At 39.5% G+C, this 22,180-nt stretch overlaps 1 protein-coding gene across 1 annotated transcript; it reads right to left on the bottom strand.

Moving 5' to 3' along the window:
- Positions 1 to 849: 849 nt before the first annotated feature.
- LOC116033178 (aldehyde dehydrogenase family 7 member B4-like) lies at positions 850 to 1,380 on the bottom strand. Its single transcript, XM_031275938.1, has one exon. The coding sequence runs from the start codon at positions 1,378 to 1,380 to the stop codon at positions 850 to 852; it is 531 nt and encodes a 176-aa protein (XP_031131798.1).
- Positions 1,381 to 22,180: the final 20,800 nt, after the last annotated feature.

Here is a 22,180-nt window from a genome sequence, read left to right as displayed (position 1 = left end):
ATCGGTCCGAGGACCATAAACGGGCACCTTGCTCCCGTAGTGGGCACCTTACTCCCACAAAAATCGGTCCGAGGACCATAAACCGGCACCTTGCTCCTGTTGCGTTTTTTCCGACCGCCGTCGTAGCGTTTTTTTCTGACCGCCGTCGTAATTAATTATACCGAGATCTGATCTCGGGATTACAATGCCGGTGGTGGATTGACCGACCTAACCGGACTTATTACATTTAAAGCTTTGCTATTACTAATTTCTAAGTCTAAGCCTATAACTTATATAAATTACAGTTTAGGCTATACAACTTACAATTAGAAAGCTATAAACTATAAATTTTTACAATATAAAATTAAGTTACAAATTTGAAATTTGGACGCCCGTAGCTCTGTTCAGAATACGCGAACTAGATGCTCGGGAAACTCTTGCTTGGCCTATAATTTCTGACTGGCGGAGAATGTCTCCTCTTATAATAATCACACGCTCGAGAAGCTACTCTTGAGAGGTGGTCGGGAATTCCATGCTCTCGGTGATCGGTCTGTCTACCGCGATAGGAACCGGGCTCCGGTCATCACAAATGATGACGAGGTATACAGCCGACTATCATGCGTTGCCCAATTTGATATATATATTTCAACGCTTTGCAGAGTTGTCAGCCATCGACACATTCAAATATGTATACATATAAAATTTAGAGACCGGTTTGCCGATGCACTCATTTACTTGGACACGATGGTGAACGATCGATCTTCGAGATGACCGATCACGCCACCGGAAAGCCAATCGCAGCTACCGGAAAAAACTACCCAGGCCTCAAGGACTGGACCTATAACTCGGAGCTGACTGGGAAGCTTGGATTCATTTTTTGTGCAGATGGTGGCTGCGTGGGAAATTGTCCAGAACTCCGATGGCACCGAGAGCATGGAATACCTGGCTATACCTTGACCAATGGTGAAAAATTGCACCTGGCAAATTATTTTTCTCCAACATCATATGGCTTAATCCAACAGCAAAGTCACACATATCAATTATTTCTAGGACCTCCCCAATTCTTTCAGGTAGTATTTTTCCCATCTCGAGTGAAACAAAATAGCCAAGGTGATAGACCTTAGCTCTAAGTACATCACCAATCTGCTTAACAATCTCACCTCTTTTTGGAGCAGGAATCTGCATCCACAACTTTGCTGCTTCATAGCAAGCCCGCTTTCTCTCTTCATAGTCACAGATTGAAGCTTCAACAACATCAGCTATTGCCTGATTATTGGAGGGATTTACAGTGTAGACGGTAGGACCAATCGCCCTCCAGGCGCTATTGACATAACAGCCGAAGTTCCTAGGCCCAATTCCGACCTCCCTAAGGAACTCGTACTCTCTCTTCGCGAAACTCATCTCTGCAATTCTCTTTCTCAAGTCCTGGAAGTGCCAAAGTTTGATGATCCACTTCCAAATCAGAATAGAGAGACTAAATACCTCCAGAGTTCTAATGCAATCAACTTCTGATGCATTATCCACTTTCTTCAAGTTCGAATGCTCGACTTTTCGAGAACCTTCTATTTTCTTAAAACTTCCACCAAACTTTGGAGGCTTTGTTACCAGCATAAAAAAGACCAACAGTGGAGCCACCACTCTGTCCTCCGTCCCCGACATCAGGAGCAGAGAATCGCTGGAATCCGAAACCGACGATTTCAAGGTCGGCGATAACTTGGACAATGCGCCGCCGTCATCCCGAGCCGTCTTCGGTTGACTCGACGCTTGTTGCTTCTCCTTCCTCGTTCGCCGTTGCGGCGACGATACAGCTACAGTGACTCTGCTCCACGAATCCATGGATCTGCTCCACGAATCGTTGATGATTAACGAGCACATTGCTCGTGCTTTCCATGGATCTGCTCCAGGAATAGCTACTGGTGAAGGATCGACGAGCTCTGCGCTCGAACTTTCACTACTTTCGGAATTACGATCGAAGACCGAAACTATAGGATTAACGAGCATTCTGCTCGAAATCTCCGTGGATCTTCTCCGTGAACAAGGATTGAAGGCTGTAAACAGGTGACTAATGAGCACTCTGCTCAAAACTTTCACGAATCTGCTCCGTGAAATGCGATTGAAGACGGCAATCAAAAGATTGACGAGCACTCTGCTCGAACACTCCGCAGATCTGCTCCACGAGCTGCGATTAAAACCTGCAAATAGAACATTAACGAGCACTTTGCTCGTATTCTTCATGGATCTGCTCCATGAATCATCGCTCACACTTGACTGATTTGATTTGAAGAGCACTGCGCTCAGATTACAAATGACTTCGCCAGTCGCATAGGCAAGCTTGTTGCCGACATCGACGAAGAAATCAAGCTCGGAGTCTAACAGCTGATTAACGTACTGCCGGCTGAGCAAGGATCCTCTGCGGATTGATTGCCGGAGACAAATGCGCAGCTCTACGTGACTCGCCGGTGCCGGCGGCGGCACAGCTCCCTCACCGGCAAGCTCTGATACCATGATGAAATTGTTTACACGTATGGCTAGAAGAAAAGAGAAGTATGATATGTTGTATTATGATAATGGAAGCTCACAGAGAGCAAAAGAAGTGCAGTCACAATGATATGCTTACAACGGAATATATATACAAGGAAGATGGGGTGGAGTGGTTATAACTAAAAGCAACCTAAAAGACGCATGTGCCCCTCAACCTATCTACTCTTCTCTGGTAGCTTCGATTGTATCCTCCAACACGATCAGAGACTGACCAGGAAGCACGCCAGTTCCGGCCTTTTCCTCAGTGATGCCTGGTGACGTCTTGGAGACGAATTTCGCACCACAAATTCTTCTGGTTCTGCTTACGCATGAAAAATCGCAGGCTCAGGCTCACGACCGGCCTATGACTCCGAACAGGTCGCTGACATGCTGGTCGGGAAACTCATGCTCGGGAAAATGTGATTAATGCAGCCATGGTCAGAACGCAGCTCTCACGATCTTAGTGAATTAAGGGGAATCATTTTTGACATATGCAAATTACAGTCCGTTTCCGACCATCAGATAACCGGCAATTAGTGCCACACGCCTAGAGGTTCAAGTTATCTGCTCAGAATATAGTTTGAGAAATATCTCTGTCGATTCCTGGGTACTTGCAGCTCGGGAAGGTGATTAACAGAGACTTTTAATCTTGCGATCGATCTTCGGTCAAAGGAATATATGAATCATGTCGGGTAGATACCATGACCGGAGAGAGCTAGTGGAGTTCTTGGAATGGTGGAAACGGAATTAAGCCACGCATGTTTCTCATACAACCACATCTGCGATCAATCTTCGGTCAAAGGAATGCTCGACGATAGTTTGCTTGCGCTCGTGAAACGATGCAGGTTTCATGCACGGGAAATGATAGTAGGTTCCATGCTCGAGATCCGACTCAGGTTGATTATCCGGCTACCGGTTATCATTCCACTTTGATCTATAGTACATAACGTGGCGAGCTAGTTCAACCAAGTTAGGAGAATACGCTCGGAGGGAAGCCATAGTCGGCCCAACTGTGCGAAGTTAGACCGGAGAACCGCTTATTAAAGCACGATGAACGTCAAGGACTCGCGAGTGCACAGCAGTTTCGACCGAGGTAATTAAAGACGACCACTTTAGAGAAAATCATTTATCTTCTTGGCCGGGGAACCCTCTGCCTGCGATATTCCTTTTCACTTTTAATTTCATTTTGCACTCCACCGCCACACACCACCAATGAAGTTTCATGCAATGTTAGATTTAAATTTCCTTTTCTGCTAAATTCCACCGCCACCCCATACCAATGAGATTGCATGCAATAGCTCACTTCTTCCTTTTCCCAATTCCGAAGCCACTATATATCTCGTTGCCTTTGCTTTTCACAAACATGCATTATATTGGCTGGTAAATATGCTAGAGCAGGGAGAGGATGGTGACGACGAAGCTGGCGGGGGGGCTTATTCAGGCCACTGGGAAAAGCTGCAGTAGCATCAACGGGATACGTTCAGCGGAGAATAATAATTTACAGCCTCTTCGTCTTGATTCTTGAACTGAATGCACTACAAATTTATACAAGCGGCAATATGAATTCATTCATGCATGCATGACACTCCTCCATCAGCTGTATGTACTTTTATTTCTGGGTTGTCCTCTTTATGTAGCATGAGTCAAGAGGAAAGGACGTACTGGTTGGGACAGAAATAAAAATACAGTCTGGCCAATCTTTGTCTCACCCAGAATCTTGCTAAAGGCAGCAGAAGAAAACTGAGATCTGGTTGGGATTCACTAGCGTGTGGCCTTCCTGAGTTGACTCGCTTCGACTTCAGATCAAAAAGCTGCGAAGTTTTGAGCCTTTTGCTGAGAAAAAATTGTTGGCCTACCTGTTCAACACCATGCAACCGACCAGTGGTAAAGGTAACATGTCTTCTGGCCAGAACTTGGTTGTGTCTAGTGGCAGAGAAACTCTGGCTCCGGTGTTGCATGGTGACCGGAATCTACGACGATCCTGCGACCACGACGACGGAGAAGTTTGAGGGACGAACACCAACTTTTTCGTTGTAGTTCCCACAGACGGCGCCATTTGATAATTGCCATTTGATAATGTAAATTCATCCATGTCTTTTGCAATCATAAGAATGGAGAATAGATAGCTAAAAATGAGCTCTAGGAAGCCTTTTCTCATTCATTATTATTATTGAATAAAGTAGAGAGAGAATGCATTCTAGAGAGTGTTTGGGAGAGAAGGGAAAGAGCCCAAAAAGTCCCTCACATGAAGAGCACTAGTCTCTTTTATAAGGCTAGCAATCGTACAATACGCTGGGCATATACGTACAATACTCGTAGGGCGGTATACCCAGGGTATATTTCCTATCATATAACATATGATTAAAGAGATATACCCTTAGTTTCGATTAAATATGAGTACTTTGGTTAGAAGATAGGTCGAAAAAATTCCTATCTTCCTTCATTGTGACCAACTGCGTACTTATTCATTTGCTACCATTATTGTTATAGGTAGCACGAAGCTTACCATGTAACTTAGGTGTCAGCACGGATCTTACCATATAATATAAGTAGCAGTGTGGAGCTTGCCACGTTATGTGAGTAACAGCGCAGAGCTTGTCATGTAATATAAGTGATAGCGAGGAGCTTGCCATCTAATTTGAGTGATAGCGTGGAGCTTTCCATTAATATAGTTGGCAACATAGAGTTTACCATGTGATAGAGGTGGCAACGCGGAGCTGGCCATATTATGTGGAGTGTAGAGCTTTCCACATTATTGGTTTCATTTGAATAAGTTGGCAGTTAGACGCATTAAATAGTTGATAAAAGTAATAGAAAAGAAAATTAATAATAATAGTAACAACAATGCTTATCTTTCATTTTGTCGATTGGAATTGGGAAGATTATAGTTCTCCTTTGCTCTCTTCTTCAATTGTTCTCTCTTTGCTAGCCAATGATTTTCCTTGGGATATGATGGCCAATTTTATAATTATCCTCGCAAGTGCACGAATTGCTTGGAGACCAAAATTGCAACTCCCACCTAGAAATTCTACTCGCCGCAGGTTAATTTCGTCATAATTAGATTGATAGATGCACACAACTTTTTGCATCGATCCCTATGGACAATGTTGGTTTTTTTGACTTTTGAGCAGCCAACGGCTGACCAACACAACTGTTAAAATAAGAATATATGGGAAAAATGTAGAGAAAAAATGAAAAGAATTTATAGAGAATAAATATTTTGTATTATTGAGAATTATATTGCTTGTGAATAATGAAAATTGTCTCTTCTTCTCCCCATTTATTGGAATCTATTTATACATATTTTGAGCTAAGAGCCCTATAAGGAATAGAAATCCTAGATGCCTCATATTGGGAGTCATTGTTAGATTGAGAATAATAAGCGTAATCGTACTGCTTTAGGAATAATGAGCCAAATCCTTATAACATTATGAATATTAAGTCCAATCCTTATTAAACTCCTAAGTTGTTCCGTTCCGTGTATCCTTCTTAGGCTTCTTTGATCTACTTACGTTCTTGGGCCGATCCATGTCGCATAGGCCTAGTATACCATCCATTACGAATCAAACGAAAACAATGTAATTTCTTAACTTTCAGTCAAACAGAGAAAATAGTTTTTGACCATTAGCCAATCACTAGAAAATTAAAATATTTTTCCGAAAATGAGTCATTTTCTAGAAATCATTTTCCGAAAAATATTTTTAACATTTCCAGATGGATCGTAAAATATAGAATGATTTAATATGTTACAATACTTATTTCTGTAAATATTTATATAACATTATTATATAAATTAGAATTTAAACCCAACTTATGTAACACATCTTATATATATTTTGTTATATACACATCTCATAAATATATTACAACTATAATATTATATCCTCTAATTAATTTTAAATTAAATATATAGAATGGTTTAATATAATACAATATTTAATTTGTGCTACTATATATATATATATATATATATATATATATATATATATATATATATATAGGGAGAGAGAGAGAGAGAGAGAGAGAGTAGACCACTCAAATAGGTCTATTTTGATAATCAATTTTCATTCACCCATTATCCATTTTGAGCGTACAATATATCAATATCTTTGTCTAACTACGAAGAACCCGAATCCACGTTGACCCGACCCAAATCGGATGTGGACCGCACTTATATTTATACCACAAAATGGCCACTTAAAATGCCATTTTTATGTTATTTTTAAAAAAACTTGACAGCTTTCTCAGTCAGTAGCGTACCCACCACTGTGAATACCCCTTCATCAAGATCTTCCCAAACATCATCGTCGACAAAAGGGATATCGACTTCCACACCATCCTAAGTACCTAGGTCCTCGCTCTACGCTTCCAGGGGTCCCTTACCGCGGCTACTTGACGCTATACACCAAGGAAGAAGTAAACAAAGGGAAGGAAAACTTAACACCAACAGTATCAAGCAAAGAGAAAATGAGCTTACAACGAGGAAACAAGAAGTAAAGAAAACAAACACTCTAGCATTTGTGATATAAAAAGGAGGTCTACAATTACCCGTCAATCAGTGCCATAAAAAAGGTTGGTGGATTGAGCCATAAATGAGCAATAAAGAGGCATAAAAACATAGATACAGCCACCAAACAATATAGTGGATGAGGATACAAGGGCTTGTGAATCACAAGAGGAGGGGCTTGTTAACATGAATAAGAGGAAGGATCAAGGACTTGTTAACATGAACAACATGAAATTTTTTTTTTTTTTGAAGTCTTGCTCATGTCAATCTTGGCAAGCAGGCTTGGAGATACATCTATTTTTCGAAATCCTTTGTATCTAGAGTTTTCAAGGCCAAGTATTTTAGAAAAACCTCTTTCCTTGAAGCTAAGTATGTTGTGTGTAGGGGGTGAGTGGATGTGAAGGGTGTTAAAACGAAGAGTCAAGACTCCCCGAGTGTCGTGTTTCTCAAGGATGGCAAATGGGAACCGAATACGTGTTGGCATTTAGGAGGTTGAAAGGTAAGAGTTACAAGAATCGTAGGGAGAGGTTTTGTTCATGGTTGGTTGAAGGGTTTGAAGGTAAAATAAGATAGAAAATACAAAAGGTAAAAGAAAGGGGTGCATGCCTATGCTAAACCAAAGGATTGATTATCGTAGGTAGCTTGGAATTGGGTTTCGGGATTGATCTAGGGAGTCACGGTATAGGTACCGAGTGGCGTCACACTCAGACTCTCAATCCTCATTCGGTTGAGGCATTTTATCGAACACCTAGCCTACCACTCCTCTCGGGTCTCGTCCTTTCAGACTAAGAGCGAAGATATAGATGAGTTGGGCTCGTGAGAGGCCACTATCGCGCACTCTCTCACTTCCACTCGGTTCACTAACTATCCCGGCCGGAAATAGAAGCAAAGTTTGAACAGCATCATCCATACAAACATCAATCATACTCCCACAATACTCAAGATCATAAGATAAAATCTAAGCATCAATCCATAGGTTAACAAGGGCACACACACCCAAACTACACTACTCTAGCATATAAAGCATTAATAACAACAAAATAAACAAAGCAAGAATATAAAAGATCAAACTTTATAATAAAGAAGTATGTTACCTAAGGAAAGCTTTGATTCTACATCATCTTCTTCATCTACACTAAGCTAAGCTAATCTAAGGATGAGTATTTGTCTTCCTCCCCAAAGGGGAAGAAATTGGAAAGAAAACTAGATCTAAAGATTATTGGGTGCCTCCTCCTTTCCTCCAAAGGTCTGAAATAATGAGCCTTATATAGGGGGAACAAAATAGGGGCAAGATAGTCAATTTCCCGCAGCAGATTTTTAGGGTTGATACAGGCTCTCGACGCGTCGAGCCCTGAAGAAGTTTCCCGCGACTTCTCCACACGCGTGGTTGATAAGCACCAAGAATAGTCTGTTTTAAGGGTCATTTATGGGCTAGAATTGTATTGTTTATTACCCATTTTATAAGAATTTCATGCATTAAGACTCAGATGTGACCAAAAACCACTAACACGATCATGGAAGATGTTTTTAAGGTATTCTACAGCCAAAGGGAGGACTTAAGGCCAAAACTGAGTAGAAAATGAAGAAACCATGAAGCAGGAGCCTCCCGCGCAGCCTTACACGCGTGTGGGTGGACATGGAATCATTCCAGTAGCTCCCCACGCCCTCCACCACGCGTGGCGATAGTCATCGAAGCATCAAGGCTCAACGCGTCGAGAGTGTGCCGTAACAATTTATCAGAAATTCCTTGAGGGCTCGACGCATCGAGAGCCCTGTGACACCCTAAAAATCAGCTTCGGGAAAAATGTCTATTTTGCCCCTATTTTGTTCCCAGTATATAAGACTCATTATCCCAAGACCTAGGCAGCATACCTTAGAATATATGAGCATATATTAAGAATTAGATTAGGTCTCTTAAGGTTTTTCTCCCCTCTTGGGGGAAATTCCTTTTCTTCTAGGTTAGATTAAATTCAAGGGCAAAGATGAAGATTGGAATTTCAAGAACAAAGTGTAAAAGACTCCCCTCTTGAGGGTGGTAACTATTATCTCCAACTCTTAATCTAATATTTGTTTCTTTGAGATTTCATTTCTTTTTCTTGTTTCTTTAGCATGTTAGAGTAGATTAGAAAGGGGATTGGTGGCCCCGAAGCTAAACTATGTGGTTGATTTGTTATGAAATTGCTTTTAGATTGTGAGCTTGTGATTGTTGGATGATAAACTTGTGTGGATGATGTTCATAATGCTTTGTGCCTAAGTGTGGCCACATTAGGTAGCAAACTCATAGGAAGTGAGTGTGTGCGCGATAGCGGACACTCACGAGTCTAACTCACCCACATCTACGCCCTTAGTTCGAAAGGACGAGGTCCGAGAGGAGTGGTAGACAAGGTGTTTGACAAAATGCCCCAACCGAATGAGGATGTGGGAGTCCAAGTGTGACGCCACTTGGTGATGTGCCATGAACTCCCTAGCTAAATCCTAGTCCCTTGCTTGCAAAACCAATAGATAGTAGACCACATAGGTTAGCCACGAGCCTCAATCTCCACTTTACTTTTCCTTTAATTACAACCAACACAACCTTTCAAACCTTCCTACAAATGACATCCAATCTTAGCAAATCCCGTAACTCTTTCTTTTCAACCTCCTAAAGGCCAACACTAATTCGTTCCAATTTGTCATCCTCGAGAGACACGACACTCGGGGACTTTTCCTCGTTTTACCACTTATCCACCTCACCACAAAATACTACAGCATCAAAATGGCGCCGTTGCCGGGGATGACAAACGGTTCTTGAATTGTGTTGACATTTTTGAAGTTGGATTTTAGGAGTTCTTGAATTGCTTTCTTTTTGTTTGTTTTATTTTCTGATTTTTGTTACTTGATTGAAGAAGTGAGCTTACATTGCCCTGTATATCTTGTGCTCACTTGCAACTACTTTTAGTTGCAAAAGATTTGTTGTTGGCTAAGCTTTGTGCAGGAAATTCTTGTTGAAAATCAATTAGAAGCTTGCCAATGAGAGCTCAAATGCATCCCCATGGTTGCCCAGACCATGAGGGTAATCCTTTAAACCATGTTCCACCCCAACCATATCCATATTATCCCCATTCCACCCATACTTACATTCCACCAACATATCACTATCCACCTCAAAACCCTTATCCATTTCTATATCACTACTTACCGCACCCAACTTCTTATCCATCTTATATACATAACCATCACCCACCACCATACACACACCCTATCCCACCGAATCAAAACAAATTTCCCCCACAATACTCCACTTATCAAAATGACTCGGAAAGCTCTAAAGAAATATTCCAAAACATAGAGAGTAAGCTTGCACTAATGATGAGAACAATCAACCCAAGCTATACTCCCGAGCCATTTTCGTTCCATAATTCCCAACTAAACAACCATTACCCATCTCCATCACAAATTCTTAAAGTAAACAATCCTACCCATTTCCTTGAAACACCACCTTCCAATCCGTATTTTACCATACCTGATCTTTGTGATTATATCCCACCGGCCAAGGACGAAATCGAAATTCTTAAAGAGAAAATAGAAGTATTCACAAGAATGGCCAAGGAGGATACGGCTAACTTGAAAGCCGAAATTAGGAGCGAATTAAAGGATTAACTCGCTACTCTCCGAGAAGAAGGACTTCCATTGGAGGAGATCGAAACGAAAATGCTAGCCATGATGGAGGAGTTCATGAGGACAAGTTCATCACGGATAGACTACCCACTTGTAGAGAATCTCCCAATTCTAGAAGCCAATCCAAGGATTGAGGCACAAAACGCTGGAAAAGAAGTAGGTAGTGAAGGGATGGTAGATTGTTATGCTCCGATGCTAGAAGAAGTTCCAATTTTCGAATTGGAAAATCTAAAAGAGGTCGAGATGGAGAGCGATGATGAGAACATCAAAGTAGTGTGGGAAGATAAAGAGCCTACATATGGTAACATTCCTAAACCTTCTTGCATTAATGCCTTTGAAAATCCCTGTTCTTTTGATAGATTTACTTTTGACACTTGTTTGGATGACTCCCTTTCAAAATGCAACAATGATTTATATTCTTATGATACTGAATGTTTTTATTTCCGGGAGAATGATTCCATAGGCTTTGTTGACAATTTTATCAATGAGTGCGAAAGTCTTGATGAAAATACTCATGCTCCCTGTAAAGACGACTCCCTACGCATTGATATTTCTATTACTTGCGACTATGATTGCTTTAATTTTTGGGAGGATGACTCTATAGTAAATCGTGATATATTGGTTGGAAATCATAGGGATTCTAGTTTGTTTGAAGATGAATATGATAGTTTTAAATTCTTGGAAAATGAACCCTATGATTTGGGACGAGATGAGTTGATAGGTGAGGAGGATATTACTTCATTATATTCTGAAAAAGAAAAGGGTGATTCTTTTAGACAATTAGAGTGGGGAAATGAGAATAGAGAGTGTGAGAAAGAGATGATGGATAATGAGGGAATTTTCACGTTTGATTTATTCGAGGGAACTGAGGGGGTGATATGAATTCTAGTGAAGGGATATGGTCTCAACCTTATGATAAAATTGATAAGAATATCAGGGTGGAAGAGAGCATGAGAAAATAGGGGAAGATCACACTACCTTTGAGAAATCAAGGGTAGTGTTTGAAGCCATAAACCTTCCAATTCCTTCCAATTATACACCTTGTTCTTCCTTTATTTGCGTGGGAATTCAAGGATAAAAGTACATTGGACGCTTGGTAAGGTCCCAAAATCTGTGTGCTTGGTTAGCAACTTCCCAGGGGGTCACCCATCTCGTGACTGCCGGAAGTCAAGCACGCTTATCCACAGTGTTCTTTGGCTAACTGGTTGTCATATCCTTCCTAAAACCAATTGGTGATAGATAGGTGGACTAATACCATTTAACCACATCCCTCCATGGTAAGCCACAGCGCCACGTCTCGAATCGAGCAGGGGCTGAACTCAGCCAACCTTGCCGACGCCCAACACAGTTATTATTTTGTTTCTTTTAGTTGTTTTAAGTTTATTTCTATGCAACCGTTTAAGCTAACAAATGCAGGATAACCATTTCGGAGGCATAGATTTACTTTTAATTTGCCTAATACTAAAGAAAAGAAGATGAAGAGCTGACAATCTTAGAATAGATGGGCAGGAAGCTGAAGATAAGGTTGTAGAGACGCATCGTATGGTATATCATTCTAACTTTTCTTCCAATTTTTATAAGCAAAATTTGTCTTGGTTCACAGAGGATGAGTTGCATGATTTTGTTATAATGGGTATAATATTTTTAGGAAACTTATTTGAACCCCAGAGCACAGTTTTTAAGTGTGGAAAGATGCCTTAGTGTACAATCTTTTAAAACTCTAATCCTTTTTCCTCCGTCCTTCATGAAAACATCGAGGACGATGTTTACTTTTAAGTGTGGAAAGGATGTATGCTTCTTGAAATAGTTGATTAACTGAGTGATAAGGTATAGGAACTAGAGGGCGTGTTATTGCCAATACTATCTAGGAAGGCTCCTAACCTTGTGCCAAATACAAATGTTTTAAATATGCTTTGGAAGTTACACTTTGCACCAATTTGCACAATTTGACCAAAATTGAAAAAATTTTCTTTTGTGTGCTTGCATGTCTTCACCTTGTATTTTGTTTGGACCTCAGTCAAATATTTCTCGAAGTGGGAGTGTGAACCCCCTGAGTTTTAGAAAGATAAAAATTGCGAAGCCAAGAAATTGAACTAATCTTAGCAGGACATGGGGCAAAAGGTGAGCCTAAGTGAGCTTAGAGTGAAAAATCCCTACTCCCTAGAAAAAGGCATGAGGGGTTGATATGGTGAAAAGTAAAAAAGGCAAAGGCCACTCCTAGAGATAAAACCAGAGGTGAGCCATCTTGCCAGGATACGGGGTAACCATTGCACCGTCTTCGAAAAAGCATGGGGCTCCATGTGAAGTCGGTTATCTCGAAGAGATCCTGGAAGATGAGAAGAATAGAGAAAAGGTGAGCCGACACCCATTGCACTGTTTTCGAAAAAGCATGGGGCTCCATGTGAAGTCGGGTCGCCCGATGACGTTATCCTAGGAAGTGAGAAAATAGAGTGATTGCCCAAGCCATGGCGATGAGTGGTCCATGTCCCTGCCCTCACTTATATTAACGTAAAGGGGCTTTGGCGTTTTGGTTAGAAATTGGCTAGGCGGTGAACATCATTCCCACTAGTCGGATCGGCTGGAGGCCCCTAGAAAATACAAGGTGAAACCCTATTGTCTTTTGCATGCTTGAAAGGTGTAAAACTTTTTATGTCATATCCATCTCTTGAGACTTTAACTTCCTTAGCATATTTCTTACATTTGGTCGGCATGAGTTTAGTGGTCTTGGTAGATAGTGTAGGGAATTTCACCCACTCAACTTCGAACACCCACACATCACTTGATCAATTAACAAATGAGAAAACGAACTATCCTTGGTGCTTACATGATTAGAGTTTTGAAAAGTATGCTTGCTTGAGAACAAGCAAGGTTTAAGTGTGGAAACTTTGATAAGCACCAAGAATAGTCTGTTTTAAAGGTCATTTACGGGCTAGAATTGTATGGTTTATTACCCATTTTATAAGAATTTCATGCATTAAGACTCAGATGTGACCAAAAACCACTAACACGATCATGGAAGATGTTTTTAAGGTATTCTACAGCCAAAGGGAGGACTTAAGGCCAAAACTGAGCAGAAAATGAAGAAACCATGAAGCAAGAGCCTCCCACGCAGCCTCACACGCGTGTGGGTAGACGTGGAATCATTCCAGTAACTCCCCACGCCCTCCACCACACGTGGCGATAGTCGTCGAAGCCTCAAGGCTCGACGCGTCAAGAGTTTGCCGTAACAATTTACCAGAAATTCCTTGAGGGCTCGACGAGAGCTCTATGACACCCTAAAAATCAGCTTCGGGAAAAATGTCTATTTTGCCCCTATTTTGTTCCCACTATATAAGGCTCATTATCCCAAGACCTAGGCAACATACCTTAGAATATATGAGCATATATTAAGAATTAGATTAGGTCTCTTAGGGTTTTTCTCCCCTCTTGGGGGAAATTCCTTTTCTTCTAGGTTAGATTAGATTGAAGGGCAAGGATGAAATTGGAATTTCAAGAACAAAGTGTAAAAGACTCCCCTCTTGAGGGTGGTAACTATTATCTCCAACTCTTAATCTAATATTTGTTTCTTTGAGATTTCATTTCTTTTTCTTGTTTCTTTAGCATGTTAGAGTAGATTAGAAAGGGGATTGGTGGCCCCGAAGCTAAACTATGTGGTTGATTTGATATAAAATTGCTTTTAGATTGTGAGCTTGTGATTGTTGGATGATAAACTTGTGTGGATGATGTTCATAATGCTTTGTGCCTAAGTGTGGCCACATTAGGTAGCAAACTCATAGGAAGTGAGTGTGTGCGCGATAGCGGCCACTCACGAGTCTAACTCACCCACATCTACGCCCTTAGTTCGAAAGGACGAGGTCCGAGAGGAGTGGTAGACAAGGTGTTTGACAAAATGCCCCAACCGAATGAGGATGTGGGAGTCCAAGTGTGACGCCACTTGGTGATGTGCCATGAACTCCCTAGCTAAATCCTAGTCCCTTGCTTGCAAAACCAATAGATAGTAGACCACATAGGTTAGCCACGAGCCTCAATCTCCACTTTACTTTTCCTTTAATTACAACCAACACAACCTTTCAAACCTTCCTACAAATGACATCCAATCTTAGCAAATCCCGTAACTCTTTCTTTTCAACCTCCTAAAGGCCAACACTAATTCGTTCCAATTTGTCATCCTCGAGAGACACGACACTCGGGGACTTTTCCTCGTTTTACCACTTATCCACCTCACCACAAAATACTACAACATCAGTGGTGGAGGGCGTGGGGAGCTACTGGAATTATTCCACGCCCCTCCACACGCGTGTGAGGCTGCGTGGGAGGTTCCTGCTTCATGGTTTCTTCATTTTCTGCTCAATTTTGGCCTTAAGTCCTCCTTTTGGCTGTAGAATAGCTTAAAAACATCTTCCATACTCACGTTAGAAGTTTTGGTCACATTAGAGTCTTAATGCATGAAATTCTTATGAAATGGCTAATAAACTATACAATTCTAGCCCGTAAATGACCCTTAAAACAAGCTATTCTTGGTGCTTATCAAAGTTTCCACACTTAAATCTTGCTTGTCCTCAAGCAAGCTTACTTTTCTAAACTCTCATCATCTAAGCACCAAGGATAGTTTGTTTTCTCATTGTTAATTGATCAAGCGATGTGTGGGTGTTCGGAGTTGAGTGGGTGAAATCCCCTACACTATCTACCAAGACCACTAAACTCATGCCGACCAAACGTAAGAAATATGCTAAGGATTACTAGCTATTTGCAGCAAATTCGTAGAGGATTACTAAAAGAAGAGTGAATGAAAATGGCATAATTTTCGGTTTATTTACATCATTATTATATTTGAATTGATGATAAAAACCATTTTAACCTTTTGTTTCGTTGTTTTCAATGATTAAAAATCAGCTTTAGTTTGAAGAATAAGTTGCCATTGATGATAAGAACATCACATAAATAACTTGGTTCTATATGAGATGTAAATAGAATTCATTTTGCAGTCACCCGCAAAAGGCGTGGCCAACTTCATGGTATACCACTAGACTTTTGCTCTTGTCGTTTGTCACAGTACAGTAGTCTCTTCCATTCCCGCAACAATTCTATCAATTGAATCATCAATCTCTTTAGATGAGATGGCTGTTTTACCCGGTCTATCAGCAGGTATGGCTGCCTCGTTCAAGAGGTCAGCTAGATGAGCCCCGCTGAACCCAAGTGTTCGCATTAATATTACTTCAAGAGATAGAGAGCCTATGCTATCTAGATATGCAAGGCACTTCTCTTTCCACTGCGTCTTTGCTTCCCAAAGTCAGTGCGAGGGGTATTAATTCCGGTGTTGATGTGTAAAGTGGTGTAGTGAATTTGTGGGTTAATTATATCGTTCTCAAGGGATTGGGTTTTATGGCATGTACTTGTATAGCAATTAAATTCTTAGGCATTAAGATGAATAAATTTAACAAGAATCCAAGCAATCATATATGAGTTGATATGTAACAAGCTATAACAGGTTCATCAAGAATTAAAAGCAATATTACAATTGGTATAAACTCTGATAATTAAAGATAGGACTCGAATTAAGGAGAATTATCTTATAGATGCAATAACAAGATTTGGGGAAAACAATTAATTTAAGAGTTCAATGAATTGCACAAAAGAATCTTTAATCTAAATTTCATTTTCATGAACTAAAGATAAAGATTAGAACAAGGATTTGCTCCACTTTCGTGACATATCAATTCCTAGTTCTTAGAGGACATAAGCAATTTAAAACCACAATGTTCTTTACTTTCGTAAATTAAATTGGGTGCATGCAAAGAGTAGCTTGATTTCAACATATAACTTCCATTATAAAGTGAAATCATCCAAAGGCAAGTTAACAAATGTTACGTACCACGTACCATTTACTAACAAGATTTCAATTAAATCTATGCATACTTCAATAAACTCTTGAATTAAAGCCTTCTCCTTTATGAAATATTCATGAACTTAGCATCAATAAAGATAATCCTACCCTAATTCAAGTCCTTAATGCAACTACTCACAATTCATAATGGAATACAACAAACTAACAATATTTAAATTCATAAGCATGGTAAATAAATTGTAAAGAGATAAAGGGAACAAGAAAACTTATGGATTGAAGACCAAACTCTTGGAGTTTCCTCCTACACTCTTGCTTGAAGAAAAACACAACACTAAAACTAAGATATGAAAGCTAGAATGAGAGGAGATAGAAGGAATTGGTGAGGAATGGTGTGTTGAAGTTTGAGAGTTACAAGGCTTTATATAGGCATCAAAAGGGAGCAAAGATGGACAATTACATATGCAATGACCTCACATTCCATCTGAATTTGGAAATGGGGAATTACATATGCCATGACCTCACATATCATAATGAGAAAGAAGATGGAAAATTTCGCAAGCAATGACATCACTACACGCAGCTTCATCTTCCGGGCTGTTTTTCTCCATTCTCCGTTCAGAATTATGAATTTTGTATTTCTGGTAAAGTTGTAGCCCTTGAAGTCTTCTTTCCAACGGTGCAAAGATCACTCAATTTGGATATTCCTATGCTGAGATATGGTAAAAATACCGAACAGTGGACAACTTGTGCGGAAATTTCAGATTTTAGACACTTGTTCCACTTTTGCTTTGGTTTATCCATATGATCAATCACCATTCAAAATATCACTCTTTGATTCCATTATTGCCTGATCTTTAATGATGAAAATGGACCAAATCTTCTTTGCTTTTGTCCTCCACTTTAATTCATCATCATCCATCTTCTCATTTTTGTTCTTGTCCCTTCATGATCCTCCTTGTCTTCATGATTTCCCTGATATCTCCTACTAGCAATTAAACACATTAGGATGGCTTATTAAAGATGAAAATTACAAATTAAACTTAGGATTTCTCTAAATCATCCCATTAAATGCAATACGGCCTAATTTTCTTTACTTTATTCCAAATAAGATGATAGTTGCAAACATTAATCAAAGTAAAGAAAATCAAGGCTATAATGATCACAATTTATACAATCTAGTGGACAAATAAGGTTAAATATGGGGATTAAATATGATCAAATATGCACTTATCAACTCCCCCACACTTAAACTTTTGTTTGTCCTCAAACAAAAACAAACAATAAATTGCAAATCATGGCATCGAAATTGTCGAAACTCCCTCATTGCACAACCTATCAAACCACATATCCAACTTGCTACAAAACAACTTACTACAAGAATCACCTTAGCTTGGTTCACGAGTTCCATTCCCAAGCCAATAACCAAGTACCAAAACCATTAAAGTGCATGAGAATCTAGTGTGCACAAATGCTAAGTTGAGATTATGCAAAACTTGGCTTTTAATGAGATCCCATAGGCTTGCCCTTCTTACTCCCACTAGATCGATCATTGAAATGCATGAAATGATCAAATAGGTCTTTATTCGGCTTATAACGGGGCTAAGGGTAAAGGTTTTAACAAAGAAAGGGTAGGGAAAATAAACAAAATGAGAGAATTTCACACTTATTCACAAACTAAGCTAGATGAGATCTTGACAATAAAGAGCAAAGGAGCACTCTACAAAGAAAACTAGACAACACTCTCAAAAAGTGGGGATTTGACACAAAGAACAAGAAAGGATTATACATTTTTGCTTTTATTCACTTTTTTTTTTTCAGCATTTCAAACTTATTTTTCAAACTTTTTCAAACATCTTTTTCTTCATTTTTTTTCTACTTTTCAAAGACTTTCACTTTTTTTTTTTTTTCAAAATAACAAACAAACTCCATTTATTTAGAAAAACCCCCACTCTAAAACAAGACTAACCAGAATGATGTAAACAAAGATAAGCTCCAACATGAATCTCTTCTAACTATTAAACAAGTGCTACATTCTCTCAAGGGTGGAAGGGATATATATTTTTTTCTTTTTGGCTAAAGGTTAAGGGAAAAAAAATTAATAAGGGTAAAACAAAGAAAAACTAACATCAAGGGGAACAAGTGCTGAGCACTTTATTTAGTGAACTAAAGGCTCAACAGGGGACAACTAATGATAAACACATATTAACATGGTAAGCTTTAAGGCTAAGGGTTAAACAAAAATGGCCTATATCATTTCAAAACATGCAAATCTTAGATTTCACTTGGAGAGTAATGAGGCAAGTTCTAGCAAAACAACTATTACCGGAATCTCACATAAGCCTTCACTAGCAATGCACAACACACTAGATCAAGAATTTATTCAATTATTAAGTGGTTAACAAGGCGATTGGCAGGAGAATAGATTAATCATGTACCCCTTGGCTCATCAATCAGAAGTTGAGTTGCGACAAGTACCATCAAAACAAACCACAAACCAACAAAAAGGAAGCGATTTCAACTTCTAGCAAAGAAAAGCAATTTATTCACACAAAAAGCACATGAGTTATTCAAGCAAAAATTTTGAAAATTACCTCAATTTTTGTCCTCTCCCCCACACTTAAAAATTTACATCGCCCTCGATGTATAATGCAAATAGGATTTGACAAGATTGAGTGCACACAAAACTAGAAAAAAAACTCCAAATATAATTGATAAAACATATGAAATGCAAATGGAGAAAGATTGTACTCCCCTATGATTCTCGTGCAGCAACAAGAGTAGAGAAGTCCACTAGTTCTACACATCTTTTAGCCTTCCTGTTAAAAACTATAAGAGACAATCACGGAAAAACAGAAGTCATAAATTAATCATAACTTAAATTCAAACAAACATAAAACAATTTTTTTTTTTTTTTACAAAGGAAAATTAAAACATAAATAACTAGGATAGAAATTACTAAGTGAAGTTTAAAACATTTCATCTTCCCACGGAACACGAGATGAATTGGCAAAGGAAGTAGAGTGAGCAAGATTTATCAATTGTTGATATCTTTTCTTTTTAGAAGAAGATTCCCCCAGTGTTTGAGTTTCTAAGCCTAACTCATTGTTGGGGTTTGCTAACATCTGCTCACTTTCGTGTTCTAGCTCAATCACCTTCTCCCCTTGGTCAAAATCTTTCTTAAACTTGCTCAACAATCGATCCATGTACTGTAATTTCCTATGTGGCCATTGATTGATTCCCAACTCGGTGCATATTTTCTTCAGCTTGTCTTTTCCTATGTGTAATTCCCTTGCCGCCTGGACAACTGGTAAGTGGAAGAATTTTGAAATCATTTCAATTCTCCAAGATTTTTTAGAGGTGCTCTTCTTATCCACAATGGTTATGATTGGGTTGGATGCTTCTTCTATAATTTCCTCAGTTGCAACCTCATTGATTTCTTTTACTTCTGGTACCTCATCCTTGAAATTCCAGCTAGAATCAAATTCTTGGCCAAAACTGCGAATGTGTTCATCGCTCGAGGATCTTGAAGCTTCACCTACTGGAGCCAAAGTGCATTCCTCATACTGATAATCCCAGAGGGAGTTCTCAGTAATGGAATGGTTATACTGGTAAGGAGGAGGAGTAGAAATTTCCAGGTTATCCTCCAACCTTAAGAATTTTTTCTGCGGCCATTCGGAAATCCCTAACTCCCTGCACCTAAGCTTTTTCGAAAATATCCTTTTCTCCTCTTTTTCTTTCCTCTGAAATGCTACCTCCCTTGAAGGTTCAATTTCAGCAACAGCCTCAGCTCTAACAGTTGGTTGATTGAGTTTATGAAACTCATTCTCAAAATCATAGAGAGGAGTTAGATTCATCTCATCCCAAATTGAGGTATCATCAAAATCAGAACAATAAATGAATTGAGAATGGAAAGAGGATGAAGCATGATTCGTCATTTGATTAGAAAGATTAAATAGCAAGGAATCACATCAATGAAGAAGAATGAGAAAGTAAGCAGAGGTTGGGGAAAAACAACAAGCTAAGTCAAGAATCCTTATCAGAAGAAAGAAAAGACAATTTTAAAGGATAAAGAACATGACATACTAACCTGAGAGCTGAACACCAATCTCGATTTCCGGGGCTTGCTGAGCACTAACGAATGGCTTTTGTAAAAAGAGCGATAGTACAATGTCGGCCATTATTGAAACTAGGAAAATTAAATCAACAAATTAAAAATCACATCAAATAAAATCTTGGGTTGCCTCCTAAGAAGCGCTCGTTTAAGGTCATGAGCTCGACCCCTGATTCTTTATTCATATATGGGCTGGAAGAGGTCCCAAACTGCCTTGGCCTCGTTCCTCTTTGCTTCCTGCTCCTTGAATGCCTCATTAAACAGTTTCAATCTTTGCCCATTAACCACAAATGTTTTTCCCTCCTTGTTGGAAATTGCAACTGCTCCTGAGGGAAAATGTTCTTCCACTTGAAATGGTCCTGACCACCTTGATTTTAATTTACCTGGGAACAACTTGAGTCTTGAGTTGTAGAGTAGAACTTGGTCTCCAGGTTCAAAGTATCTCCTCAAAATCCTTTTATCATGAAAATACTTGGTCCTCTCTTTGTAGATCCTAGCATTCTCATAGGCATCCATCCGGAATTCTTCAAGCTCATTCAAACACATCAACCTCTTTTCTCTTGCCAAATCCTCATTCAGATTCAATCTTGCCACTGCCCAATATGCCTTGTGTTCATACTCAACCGGCAAATGACATGATTTTCCAAAGACGAGTTTGAACGGTGAGACACCAATAGGGGTCTTGTAGGCAGTTCTCAGAGCCCATAGTGCATCATCTAGCTTTAAAGACCAATCTTTTCTTGTTGGACTCACTACCTTTTCAAGGATTGACTTGATCTCCCTATTTGCCAACTCGACTTGTCCGCAAGTTTGAGAATGGTATGGCGTAGAAAGTCGGTGATGAATGCCATACTTGAGAAGAATCCTTTCCAAGAGTTTGTTACAAAAATGCTTGCCATTGTCAGTGATGAAGGCTCTTGGCATTCCAAACCTGGAAAAAATGCTCTTCTTAACAAATTTCAACACTGTCTTTGAATCATTCCTTGGGGTTGCAATAGCTTCCACCCATTTAGACACATAATCCACAGCTACAAGGATATACTCATTCCCAAATGACCTTGGAAATGGACCCATGAAGTCCATTCCCCATACATNATGCACCTTTGAAAAGTAGCTGGTGCATTACACAAACCAAATGACATCTTTTTGAAAGCAAAGGTGCCATATTGACATGTGAATGTTGTCATTTCTTGATCATCTGGGTGAATAGAAATCTGAAAATATCCTGAAAAACCATCTAGAAAACAGAAGTATTCATTCTTGGACATTCTCTCAAGCAATTGATCAATAAATGGAAGGGGGTAATGATCTTTCCTGGTAGACTTATTCAATTTTCTGTAATCAATGCACATTCTATGACCAGTAACAAGTCTAGTAGGAATCAACTCATTATTGTCATTTTCAATGACCGTTATNATGACCTTGGAAATGGACCCATGAAGTCCATTCCCCATACATAAAAGAGTTCAACTTCGAGTATACCTTTCTGAGGCATTTCATGTTTCCTATTGATAGTGCCAGTCCTTTAACAATTGTTGCACTTGCTCACAAATTCCCTTGC

This window comes from Ipomoea triloba, chromosome 10 (genome assembly GCF_003576645.1).
Source record: "Ipomoea triloba cultivar NCNSP0323 chromosome 10, ASM357664v1".
Lineage (NCBI taxonomy): Eukaryota > Viridiplantae > Streptophyta > Magnoliopsida > Solanales > Convolvulaceae > Ipomoea > Ipomoea triloba.
Note: the sequence above shows the minus strand (reverse complement) of the source record. Positions and strands in the feature narration are given on the sequence as shown.